Here is a 12085-nt window from a genome sequence, read left to right as displayed (position 1 = left end):
TATATATATATAATATATAAATATGTGTATGCATGTAATATAATAAGACGTTCAACAGCGCATCTTACGAACGAACGAACGAAATCAATTGTTATATATACCAAATCATCGAGAGAGATTATAATGTTGAAGTACGTTATTTCAGCTTATAATTAATCGAGATGTTAACTCTATAGATTCTCACAAACAGACAGGCTATTTACCTGTGAGAGGCGCCAGTATTTGGTTTTGTCCGTCGAGTGGAGCAGATAAACACTGCATGCATTGCTGTTATTTTTGTGATATAAGTGAAAGAAATCATATAACTAAAACGAACTAAACAGTATAAAGTACCAGATTTTGAAAACAAAGATATAGTTTTGAAGAATCTCCAATTGCTTTAGTAGAGAGCATATAAGTTAAAGTCGATAGAGGTACAAAACAGAAACACAATATATATAAAATCACAACAGAAGTAACACGAAAAAAACCATGAGACACAGACTCCTCTCGGTGCAGAATCACAGGTACGTAGCCTCGGTTGGAAAAATAATTTGGAAAAAAAAGAGCGAGTCAAGGCCAGAACAACAACACCCGATATACGTATATAAAAACACGTTTACCACGTCAAACTCCTATAGAGATTTAGATAATAGATATATAGATATAATATTCATATGAAAACAGAAAGTAAATCAGAAAAACGTGATAATAATTAAACAAGAAAACAACGTCTCAATGATGTTGATATATATATATATATATATATATATATATATATATATATATATATATATATATATATATATATATATATATATAACAATTATTTAAAAACACAACAACGTCTCTCTCGGGTTATAATCTCTCGGCACCTTGAAGCCGTCATAGGTCCAGGAGCCTAACTTCAAAACGCAGGTTTGTACGTCGTAGGGAAAGAACTCAACGTCGATGGAGCAGGAGGACTTATAAACTGCCGGCGGCTGCCAGACGACCAATCCCGAATAGTAGACGGTGGCCTTAGTCATCAGCGTCACCTCGTAGTTGCCGTCGGCGCTGCGAACACCGTAACAAAAAAACAAGCCCAGGGTGATACCTCTCTCTCTCTCTCTCTCTTTCTCTCTCTCGGCGCGACCACCTTCTCTTTCTCTTTTTAGCGCGCAGTTCAACTACTTCTCTTAATTTTTTTTCTTTCTTTCTCTTACTTTACTCTTGCTATTGCATCTATTTCCTTTTCTCTTTTCTTTGCTTTTCAGACTCTCTGTTCTCTTGTTCCTTTGCCCGCCTACCTCCTGGACTTGTTCTCGCGCCTACGTTACCAGCTAGCAGCGTTTACTTCGAGCGTTTTTCTCTCTTATTATTCTCGCACTGACAATAGCATTGTTTTCTGAATTAATCCACAAGCGAGAGCGACAATGACGTTACTCCCGAAGTGTGTTCGAGGCAACTCGCAGCGACGAGATTGAATTTGAATCGTCTTGTGCATTGCAATCACGATCACACAATGAATACAAGACAGGTTATAAACGTGAATCAAATAGAGAGAGAGAAGTTCAAAACGTTACATCAAGCTGAAGAGAAACTTTGTATGTACATAGCTATGAGTGAGAGAAAAAACGAGAGGGAATACTACTGTCAGCGATAGTTTATGTACAAAAGTATACGTGGTCAAATCAGTTTGCGTCCAGGAGCTCGTAGCTGTTTTCGTCGCTCGTCTCGTCGTTTCGCGGCACTCGAAGCCACGCGAATCGGGGAGACGAACGATCCGTAAAGAAAAAAAGTAGAGTAGAAGTAATAGTAGTAGTAGTAAAAGTAGCAGTATAGTATAGTAGTGGTACAGGGTGTGTGTGCTTCGGTTCCCGACACTAAACGAGAGCATTTATATACAGTGAGTATGCAACACGATAGATAAGAGTTAAAGAAGTATAAACAGCAGTTCGGCACACACTCCGTACGGTATATAGCTATGATTATAGAGGGGCTTGTAACGATATATCGCATTGTAGTTCGAAGTGGCGGGGTCAGAGGGTGGGGCTGCTGGGTCGAAGGAGGCTATCCTCCTTTTCTCACGTCCTCGTAATTACAGTACAAGCGCCGCGTTGCTTTCGTCGTCGTTATCATTACACGGAAGAATCAATGGAAACATGCGACGGTGAATATAACATGCCAGCGCGGCGCTTCTGCTGAGCGCGAGGGCCGTGAGAGAAAAACTAAAAATGAGAATTGCAAAAAATGGTGTGCTTTGTGTTGCACGCGTGCTTTATGCGTTCCGCACCGTCTATATAAAATATGTGGTAGTGGTGATAATATACAGTAGTGGTAGTGGTGGTGGTGGTGGTGGCGGTGGTTAATACACGCGCAGCTGGAAAGTAAAGAGAGGTGAGAAGAGGTTTGAACATACTGTATAATAGTAGAGAGAGAGACAAAAATACTATATATATGTACAGCACAGGGACAACGAACGACAAGTCATATCACACGTTCTCGCATACGCAAGGTCTCACACGCATCGCTTATGTATTCAGTTATATATGTATATATGGCCATCGTTTATCAATGTACATCATATGGCTTGCTTCTCTTATACAGTTAATATGAAGGCGCAATATGTGGTTTATGGTTGAGGTATGAGTAGAATATACACAAAATGATATATAGTGAATATATAAATGTAGGTACGACAAAAAAAGGAAAACAGAGTATATAATATAAAAATATATATATAGTATAATACGAATGACTTATAGTGAGCTATATATAGATACGTAGGTATGCATGCAGTGCTCGCGAAATTACCTTGAAGCCGTCGTAGGTCCAAGAACCGAACTTGAGTACGCAGGTCTGCTCGTCGAAGGGGAAGTACTCGACGTCGATTTCGCAGGAAGACTTGTATATCGCCGGTGGCTTCCACTCGACCAAGCCCTGGTGGTAGATGGTGGCCTTCGTGGCCAAGGTCACCTCGAAGTTTCCGTCCGCGCTGCGAGCGAGCACATTAGTGGTTCTGGGCGCTGCGGCGGTCGAGAGAGCTTACTTTGTACTTTCCGATATTTCTCAGTCGGAGCACGCTGATCATTTGCTTTTTATCTCTATTGCCTTTCTTTTATTTTCTTTTCTTTCTTTTTTTGCTCTGGTTTTCTTTGCTTTGAATTTTGCTCGCGCATCGGATCATTCTTCTCGATGCTCCGCGTGGGTGCCGTGTGTCATCATTCCCCGCCGGTTCGAAACTTTTCGGTGGGGGAAAAAAGCGTGTACTGTCATCTCTCTCGAGCAAATTGAAAGTATATACGACTCTTGCAAGTACACAACAATGTTTGTCTCCCCAGACGACAAAGTTTTTTTCCTCGGAAGATGCTCGCTAGAATAGGTCATGCTTATTCCGTGACGCGAGCTTTCAAGATAGAAAAAGAAGCGCATTTTAAAGTGGAAAATACGACTGCTTTATCCTTGATAAAAGTAGCGAAGTAGCAAAGTTTGCTCGCCGCGAGAAGAATGACTCATAGTCGTGCAGGAAGCGGGTTCCGCGAAACTTCTTGCATTGACGTGTATACGAGCTTTCCTGGAAATTCGGAGAATCAAGCTTCAGCACACCCTTTCCGATCCCACCGAACGACAGCTTCTCGTCGGCAGGGACACCGCCGCACCCACTAGGCTATGCGTGTTTTTCAATTGCCACACTTTTCTTCGACTATAATCGTAAGCAAACGCGCTGGTGAACGCACACAACGAGCCAAGCGTCCCTCTTCTCGTATTTCTCTCGCAGAAAAGTTGTTATTACGCGGCTGCGGGGGTGGAAAAATGATCGCACGCGCGCGCGCGCGATTGAACGGATAAACGGGGAGAGCGTCGCGTCGTCGCAGCGACGAAGCCAAGCAAAAGCTCCTGACACGCGCCGAAAGAAAGCTTTAAGCCTCGAAGCGAAGAAAGACACGACGACAGCGCAAGAGGCTTCCGATCGTTTCTCATCCTCGGCTCTGTGCGTGGGCGTACACTCTTTCGTGGCTGTTGGCTGCGCAATAATTTTCTCCCGTTGTCGCTTTCGCAAGGGGTAACGACGACGCTCGCGTCTCGACGATAATTTACATATCCCTGCTGGCGCGCTACAAGGGCGCAATTTCCCGTTGCGCCAGTGGAGCAGCTTCCATTAGCGCAGCGCTCTGGAATAAGAGCGTTTCGTCGATTTCAGCGATGCAGCTTTTTCGCCGCGCGTGCATACAACAGAGGCGCGTCTATCTCTGTTTTGTCTCCGGCGCGCGGATATCGGAACAAATTGAAAAGTGATTGGAGTCGCGCGCGGCGCTGTAGTGGAAAATCGCGGGGATTTGGCGCGCGCTTTCACGCGAGCGAGCGCTAGATGTTCTGTAATGAGAACGGCGCTTCGCAGTCGGGGGATTTTCCAAGGCAGCGATTTTTTCGGAAGCTTCTCTCTCTTTATTACCGGAGTGCTTTTGGGTCGGAATAATCCGCGGTGTTCGAAGACCCCCGATTACACACATCGCTCATCTCTGAACTGTGATTCGAAATTCGCGTGGGATGAGAAGCTTGCGCGAAGAAAAGCACACGGACGGATAGCACAGTGCGCAGAAGAAAGAGAAAGACTGGGCCATAAATCATTTTGTCCAATGGAAAAGTTCCCGGCGGAGCAAGCGCGATTTATTTAGCGGATTTCCACGGCGCGGCCGCCACTCCTTTCGCTGCTGCACAAGCGTCTTTTGACTTATGTTGCGGCACGTACACGCCGCCGCCGGCGCAGATAATACGTTTGCGCAATTTTAAAGTTCGCGCGACTGCGCGCGGAATTCAAATCGACGAGAGACAGCCGAGCGAGAGAGAGAGAGAGAGAGAGAGAGAGAGAAGAGCCATGCCCGTGTTATGCTCTGTGTTTTCGCGTCTTGTCGCGATAAATCAGAATTTCGACAAAGTTTCGCCGCTGCTGCCTCTCGTTACAATAATGAACCGGGCCGAGAGCGCGCCGGCGCTCGAGTTTCGTCGTAATAATAAATATTAATCTCGTGTTTTTATACATCGCCGGCTAATCCTTTCCTAAGCTTGATTTATGGCATTAATCTGGCGGTGACGGGCGTAACTAACAGTCGACGTTGTACACACTCACAAACACAGAAGACCGTAAAATCCGTCACTCGGCGCTCGTCGCTTACCCCGTAAAGCTTCGAAAATAAGCTTTCTTCTACTTTTTCACAGGCAGCACGCGCCGCGAGTGTAATGAACGAACGGCTTTTGGAAATTAAAGGACAGTTAGCCGCGGCGAGAGGATCTCCGATTGTTTTCGTCGGGGCTCTAACTCGGATTTACACAGGCAATGGAAAGAGCCGTGTATTTTAATTGCGCGAACTTCGCCGCCGCCGCTGCTCTTCGAGAGACTTTTACGCGCGTCGTTACGAGGGAAATTTTCTCTCTTCCTCTCGGGGGAAAAGGGAAGGGAAGAGCGGATTACCGGCGGAGCTTAGAAAGCTCTAATCGCGAAAAACAATCCCGGCAATCTCTTTCACTCTCTCGCTGGTGTCCCTGAAAAATTGCGAGTCCAAGGAAAGCATCTCGTCCCGTTATATCGGACAGAGCCAGAGAGAGAGAGAGAGAGAGAGAGAGAGAGAGAGAGAGAGAGAGAGAGAGAGAGAGAGAGAGAGAGAGAGAGCGACGGAGTCTCCTTTCACAATCAGGCTATATCTACCAGTGGGGATCTCTCCATTTTTCTCCCTCACAGTCGCGGCGCTCTCCCTCTCAATCCGACAGCTAAAGTCCCGATGGCGAAAATCTATTAGTCCCGCCACGCAATCGCAGCTGGCTCGGAGAAATTTTCGAGAGAGAGAGAGAGAGAGAGAGAGAGAGAGAGAGAGAGAGAGAGAGAGAAATTCGATTCGAGCGACGCTTTTATCACTGCACAAACTCCGAGCCAAGTTGCGGCCCTCTCTCTCTCTCTCTCTCTCTCTCTCATTCCCCCGAAGAGACGTTTTTGCGCGCGTTCGAGTTAATTTTTCGAGGATGCGCTGCGGAGGAGGAACCTTTCCAAACTTTCGCGGACTGTATAACTATCTCTCGTTCTTTCTCTTTCACTTCGCATGCTCGTTCGATATTCTTGTCTTGCAGCTGAAATTACATCGGGACCAGAGCTTATTTTAAGTACGTTTGAGCGAGCTTGTGTTTTCGGAGCGCGCGGCTCTCTCTCTCGGGGGAAGTAACTTCGTACCGCTTTTTATTAGTTTGAAGTATAAGAGCGGATTCGTATAGCTATGTATATATTTTCGCCCGCCCGCACTGCTATGAAAAAGCTCTGTAATTGCGCTGCCGCGCGCAAATATTTTATACGGGAGAAAAAGCTCGCTCTCTTTTCCGACGCAACTTTCAATGCTATACGTACCGGATAATTATGTATACGTGCCGGGATTACTTATTAAGCTATATGAGGGCGATTCAATTATTCAGCGGTCTAACGTTTCAATTCCGATGTATATACAAGTCGAAATATTATAAAAAATGTGTACAACCTCGTCATCAGGGACGTCGTGAATTCCTCCGAGATATCGCAGCCCATTAGTGTTATCGAATCGTCGCGCCGAGCTTTCGTCGAGCTTTATTAAATATGACCGGCTCGGTTCCGCCTCCTCCCGAATAATCTCGCGTCGGGATTCCCGCTCTAGCTGATTTCCTTCGGAAAAATATTTACGGGAAATATCCGCGCAGCCGGGACCGAGTGCGTCTACACCTACACCGCGTCTATAGAATATTGCTAAAACACCAGTGCAGCAACGCTCCCGAGGAACTTTCAACGCGGCCCAGTTCGGATTTTACGGCTATACACTTTGCAAACAAGTATTCTTATACATACAAAGTTCGTCTCAGGCTGCAACGGGAGAGCGGCTGTGTGCCGAGCTTTAATCACGTCGCGGCACTTGCACGGAGTGTATATAAGTTTAAACTGTATTTCATTTCCTCGCGTTTGCCGTCGGCTTACGTCTCGCGCTGCAAAAATATTTGACCGAGTAATTCTACACGGTACAGCTTATACCCGCGAGCGAAAAGAGCAAGCACAGTAGCGAGACAAAGGCGCACACTAATTCAGAGGCGATCCCATTCATCGAGCATCGCATCCCGATCGGCTCGATTATCCGAGCTCCAAAGGGAGAAAGCTCCGATAATGATGACTGCCGGCGCGCACAGCCCACGCACTCGGATTATTACGGTCAAAGGTCTCTCTCGTGCTCGCGCGGCGGAATTTTGCCGGGATTTGCGTGCCTCTCTCGCATCGGGGCTACACTTGATCGATCAGCGATGACTGGCCTCCCGGCGATGCTTGTCTGAATGAAACAACCCATACGCGCTGATGGCCGGTTACGAAATTCAAGCTCGCGGACACGCCGATTGCGAGAATCATATCAGAGAGAGAGAGAGAGAGAGAGAGAGAGAGAGAGAGAGAGAGAGAGAGAGAGAGAGAGAGAGAGAGAGTAAAAACGCGGTGAGATGGGGAGAGCTGTATACACGCCGAGAAAATCGAGGCTCGCGACCGCGTTGGAGGTCAACGACTCCGAGGCCCGTTGTGTATACATATAGAGTGAGAGTGAGAAAGAGAGTTGGGAGCTAATGCCGGTTATCAATGCGGCCGCGTGAAAAAGTTGTACGTGCGCGCGCGGCGCGAAAGAATAACGGGCGGACCTGGCTGACTTGGCAGAGTGCACTCGCCCCTTCCGTCGTCGGTTCTCACAATGGCCGTCGGTTCGTGCCTGACGCTATACACACACGTCGCTCCTCTTAGTGCCGAGAGCAACTTTTTCTCTTCATCTATGTCTGTGTGTAGAGAGAAGAGGAAGGGTTAAATGGACCACGTAACGCTGTGTCTTCTTTCCCCCCTCATACGTACAACGTCGACTTCGATCACTCTCATTTATCTTGCCGCCTAAGTGGTGTCTTTGCCTTTGACGCGACGACGCTCGCGCGCGAACGAGCTCGGAAAAAAATTTCCACGGCCTTTGTAACGGACGAATCGCTGCCCGAATTACGCGAGGTTCAACTTTTATCCACCGACGACGACGGTGAGGGAGAGGGCGACAAAGTTCGATAATACTCCCGCGGAGATAGCAGGCAGAGACAAGGATTTCCCATCGTTCGGAGCTTCTTTTCGAGCTTTACTCGATCTGCGCCCTCCGCAGGCCGCGGCTTTCGTCGGGATTGTCGACGAGCTTTTATTCGTTTGATACGCGATCGACTCTCGCGATTTATTGTATAGCAGAGGATGCGGAATAAAAGAGGAAAAGAGAGAGAGAATTGATAATGCATAGGTATGTATGTATGTATCTAGAAAGCCAAATTGCTCTCGGCGGACGAGTCGGATTTGCGCATCAGCTCCTGATAGATCTCGTTGCCGGCGACGACGAGGCTCTCGTTAGCGGCGCGCGCCTCGTTCACTCGTTCATCAAGCTCGAAAAGTCGGCCTCGCTGAATGGCTCGTCGATTGCCGTCCACAGCGTCTCCACCGGCTCCTCCTTCCTCAAGGTCGATCTGCGCGAACGTCGAGAGAGGGATACGTCATTTCATCCGGCGGATTTTGACAACGCGCGCAAAACGAACTTTGAGTCGAGCAGCAGCAGCTGCAGTTCGCTCGGAGCGTCACCCGAGTCGAAGGCCTTGAGTCGATCGAAGGAACCCGAGGACGAGGACGAGGACTCGGTAAACCTCGAGCGGATCCGGTTCAGACCCTCGCAGCAGTCGGCCTCGAGCTCGTCGATCTTGCTCTTGTAGAAGCCCGCCAGGTCCGGATCCGCCGCTTTATCCTCCGACTGATGCCGAAAGCGGGTTTAGACGAGAAGATTCGCTTATCACCTGGTTAGAATCGGTGCTTACCTCGACGATCACCGGGTTCGACGGAGAGCTTTGCCGATCTTTCGAGAAATAAATAACTTCATAATCGCGAAAAAACTCGCCCCACTCGCGTGTATAAAACTCTCGCGACATGCACGCTCCCCGCGTCGTAAATTTCATTCGCACGTGGCCGCACACACTCGCGGGGTGAAAAACCTCGTTATATACCTAGACTGGCCTCTTTGCCGCCAGCAGCGGCGGAGTTGAAAATCGACCAGCAGCAAGAAGCGGAGACGGAGCCGCCGACCGAGCGATGATGCTCGAGCTGGAGGTTAAGTTTTTCCCGATACAGCTCGAGGCGCAGCTCCTGCAGTACCGCCCGAAGTTGCGAGATTCGCGACGCGATTTCCGGCTCCTCGTCCTCGTCTTCCGGGCTGTGCATTTCCGCGTTATTTTTTTTTTTTTTCTACACTAGACACGAAACCGACGTTTTTGCGATTTAATTACGACGACGACGACGAGATGAATCGATAGGTGAAGAGGGGAGACTGATGTAGGTTAAGCTTTCGATTTTCTATAATTGTTTTGTTCCCGAAGCGCTCGCGCGACTTCAGGCGGTGAAAAGCTCGCCCCGTATGTTGCACGCGAGAGAAAATCTCGAAGGAATATCGACGACGTATTATAAGTCGTTAAAAATATACGGTGGCGGGGGTAGACATCGTAAAAGAAGTCAAGACATCGCAAGTGCATAAACATCCCTGTATTTTTAAACTCTTACGCGCGCGCGCGCGAACCGGGTCACTAGCTTCAAGCGTCTTACACCGCAGGCCGTACGGCTTTCAAGATAAAAGCGTCTTTGATGTAAGAGGGTTAACCGCCGTAAATACAAGCTCTCCTTTGGCTGCTTGGCTCTCGCGCGAGCGAACTTTAAGAATTAAAACGCATTTATTAATAAACGAGAGCCGCCGCCGCTGGATAGAGTCTCGAGCGTGCGGTTTTTCAGTTACGCAATTAGCGAATTTTTTTATTGTACGCAGCTGTATGCGTCGGTTCTAATTTTAAATTCGATCGAAAATAGTCAGCCATTTCCACCTAATCAATCATCCCTCTCGCCTATTTCGAAATATACATGTACGGAAAGCAAACTCTTAGCTTGATTAAAAATCCAAAGCAGCTGATCGGCAAGGCCCTAATTAAAACGTCCGAGCCAGGCCGAGCGACGTGGCGAATTATGTAAAACGATCGCATCGATAAAAAGGCGGCGCGCTATCGCTATCTATACGCTACGAGGAAGCTCTTTCAGCGAGCTGATTATTCCGCCTAACAGGTGGCAAGAAATCCTTTATGCGCCGCTGCATCTACGCCAGTCTCTTTTCTCGATCGAGAGCCTGCTGCAGCAGCTCGCAATTAAGGGGAAGAGCGCATTGAGACTCGATTGTCCCATGCGGCGGAGGCTAATGGAGCGGCTCTTAATTATCGGCAGCTCTTCCTACACGTGCGCGTGTACGCAGCTCTTTTTTTCATCTCGCTAATGCCTGCGCGTGAGACAATGAGGCGGAACCGGCGATTTTTAATTAAGACGACTACTGCGCAGAGAGGGAAGATCGATAAATATTCGCGATAGGTTTAAAACAAGGATGATCGATCGACGCTTCATAAACATAATAAGTATAGACCTCCATCGCGAAGCGTTCGCGAAGAGCTATGAATTTTCAAAGAGAGCCAAGCAGCCGGCGGAAGCGCGGAATTACGAAAGTTTATGCGGCGCGCAATAGTAAAACTTTCCATCGTTCCACCCGGTGCGGCGGCGTCGCGGCTGGAAACGAAGTCTATTTTTCATCTTATACGTAACTTGTTGACTTTCTCTCCCCGCCTCGCTCGGAGCGCCCCCCGCCTGCAGTAATCACGCGCTCGAGTTTAAGAGATAGGACGTCTTTTATTATACGGACTCTCCAGGCACACAATCTCCTCGAGAGAGAGAGAGAGAGAGAGAGAGGACGACGACGAGCCGAGCTGAGCGACAACAACGGCGGCGCAGCGAGAGAGAAGTGGAACGAAAAAAATGAAGAATATCTCTCTCTCTCTCTCTCTCTCTCTCTCTTCCTCCGCGCAGTTTTCTTTATTTCCCGGCGCGCGCGCTGCGGTGAATGTGATTTTACGCGCGAAACTTTCCTCTCTCGAAAAAACTCTCGAGGTCGTTATTAAATTTCCGCGAAGCTACACACGCAATCTCGGTAATGACGCCGGAGAACCTCGAGGACGAGCGTCGGTTTGCGACACACGCGAGGGTACGTGTCACCGAATCCGCGTATAAGACTACGTGTGTATGGACAGCGATCACGACTACTGGCGTTCCAATTAACCGAGGCAGCTCTCCGATTAGTCCTCGGAGAATCGGCCTACTTACGGAATTACTCACTCGGAACACGCGGCCGCTTTATACCCTTGTGTGTCAGTGTGTTCATCCGGCTATTGTCCTGCGGCGGCGCAAACGCGTACGTGCTTGCGTGGATTCAGCATCAGCGATTGTTTGTTATCGGGACGATTCAAGACGCCGAGGCTGGCAAACATCGCCGGGATGTAACTTTGTTCTTCTTCGGCTGACTCGCGCGCCGCTGCTAGTTGGTCGTCAAACAGGGAGAGAATTTCGAAACTCCCACCGCGGGGGTAAAGTTGACCGACGAGACCCCTCTCGGAATTATTACTCGCGCAGTGTAAATTACAATCGGGAAAGTTCGGCCCGATGTGTATGTGTGCGTATGTGTAACCTGCGATAATTTCCTGCGGCGCAACTTTGAATGTACCTGCGATTCAGCAGGGACGCTGCAGCGGCAGCTGAGCACACGCGGCGGATCCTCGAGTTATCGGGACGGCAAATTGATAGCCCCGCCGCATATACGACGACGACCGCACGAGAGCCGCAGAGGCACACATGTATACGGCGCATACACACACACGCGGAGCGTCAGTCAAGACGTGGCGCGCGTTATACGCTGATGCCATGATTTCCGTGCGGAGACCGAGTTGCCGCAAACGCGGACGTGTGTGGGATGACGAGGCGCAGCTTTGATGCGCCGAGGGAGGCTTGATCTCGCAAGAGCAGAGCCATACCTATACGCTGCGTCGACTTATCGGCGATGATTGGCAGAGTGACGGGGAACTTTTTTCGAGAGGCTTGTTTCTCTTGCGTGGGATTCCGAAGAGAGATCGTCTCGCTTACCGGGCGTTAAACCAAACGGCCGATCGATAGTTCGAAAGTGTATCGCGTACATTCAAAATGCAGAAATCAAAGTCCGAC

General features: G+C 48.6%; 2 protein-coding genes across 5 annotated transcripts in view; both read right to left on the bottom strand.

Annotated features, from left to right (window-relative positions):
• Positions 1–12085, bottom strand: part of nAChRa4 (nicotinic acetylcholine receptor alpha 4 subunit) — a 95745-nt gene that overhangs the window by 35737 nt on the left and 47923 nt on the right. For 2 of the 4 annotated variants that reach the window (XM_031931566.2, XM_031931567.2), the window contains one exon: positions 2776–2956. In XM_031931566.2, the coding sequence (XP_031787426.1) occupies positions 2776–2956 (181 nt within the window). Of the gene's footprint in view, positions 1–854; positions 1036–2775; positions 2957–12085 lie in introns of all 4 variants that reach the window. The other 2 variants (XM_031931568.2, NM_001247975.1) reach the window with 1 other exon arrangement.
• LOC103317856 lies at positions 8254–10344 on the bottom strand. The gene is made up of 4 exons (XM_008217792.3): positions 9016–10344; positions 8830–8867; positions 8557–8765; positions 8254–8487 (listed from the first exon to the last, which is right to left on the bottom strand). The coding sequence occupies exons 1-4, from the start codon at positions 9227–9229 to the stop codon at positions 8391–8393; spliced, it is 558 nt and encodes a 185-aa protein (XP_008216014.1). The 5' UTR covers positions 9230–10344; the 3' UTR covers positions 8254–8390.

This window comes from Nasonia vitripennis, chromosome 5, assembly GCF_009193385.2.
Source record: "Nasonia vitripennis strain AsymCx chromosome 5, Nvit_psr_1.1, whole genome shotgun sequence".
Taxonomy (NCBI): domain Eukaryota; kingdom Metazoa; phylum Arthropoda; class Insecta; order Hymenoptera; family Pteromalidae; genus Nasonia; species Nasonia vitripennis.
Note: the sequence above shows the minus strand (reverse complement) of the source record. Positions and strands in the feature narration are given on the sequence as shown.

What these genes read in the sequence shown, in the direction of transcription:
- LOC103317856 (XM_008217792.3), bottom strand. Translation starts at nt 9,229, where the DNA reads ATGCACAGCCCGGAAGACGAGGACGAGGAGCCGGAAATCGCGTCGCGA. An exon ending in CGGCAAAGAGGCCAGTCTAG is followed by an intron (nt 8,868 to 9,015) that starts GTATATAACGAG and finishes ATTTCTCGAAAG; the next exon opens with ATCGGCAAAGCTCTCCGTCG. An exon ending in CGAACCCGGTGATCGTCGAG is followed by an intron (nt 8,766 to 8,829) that starts GTAAGCACCGAT and finishes TTTCGGCATCAG; the next exon opens with TCGGAGGATAAAGCGGCGGA.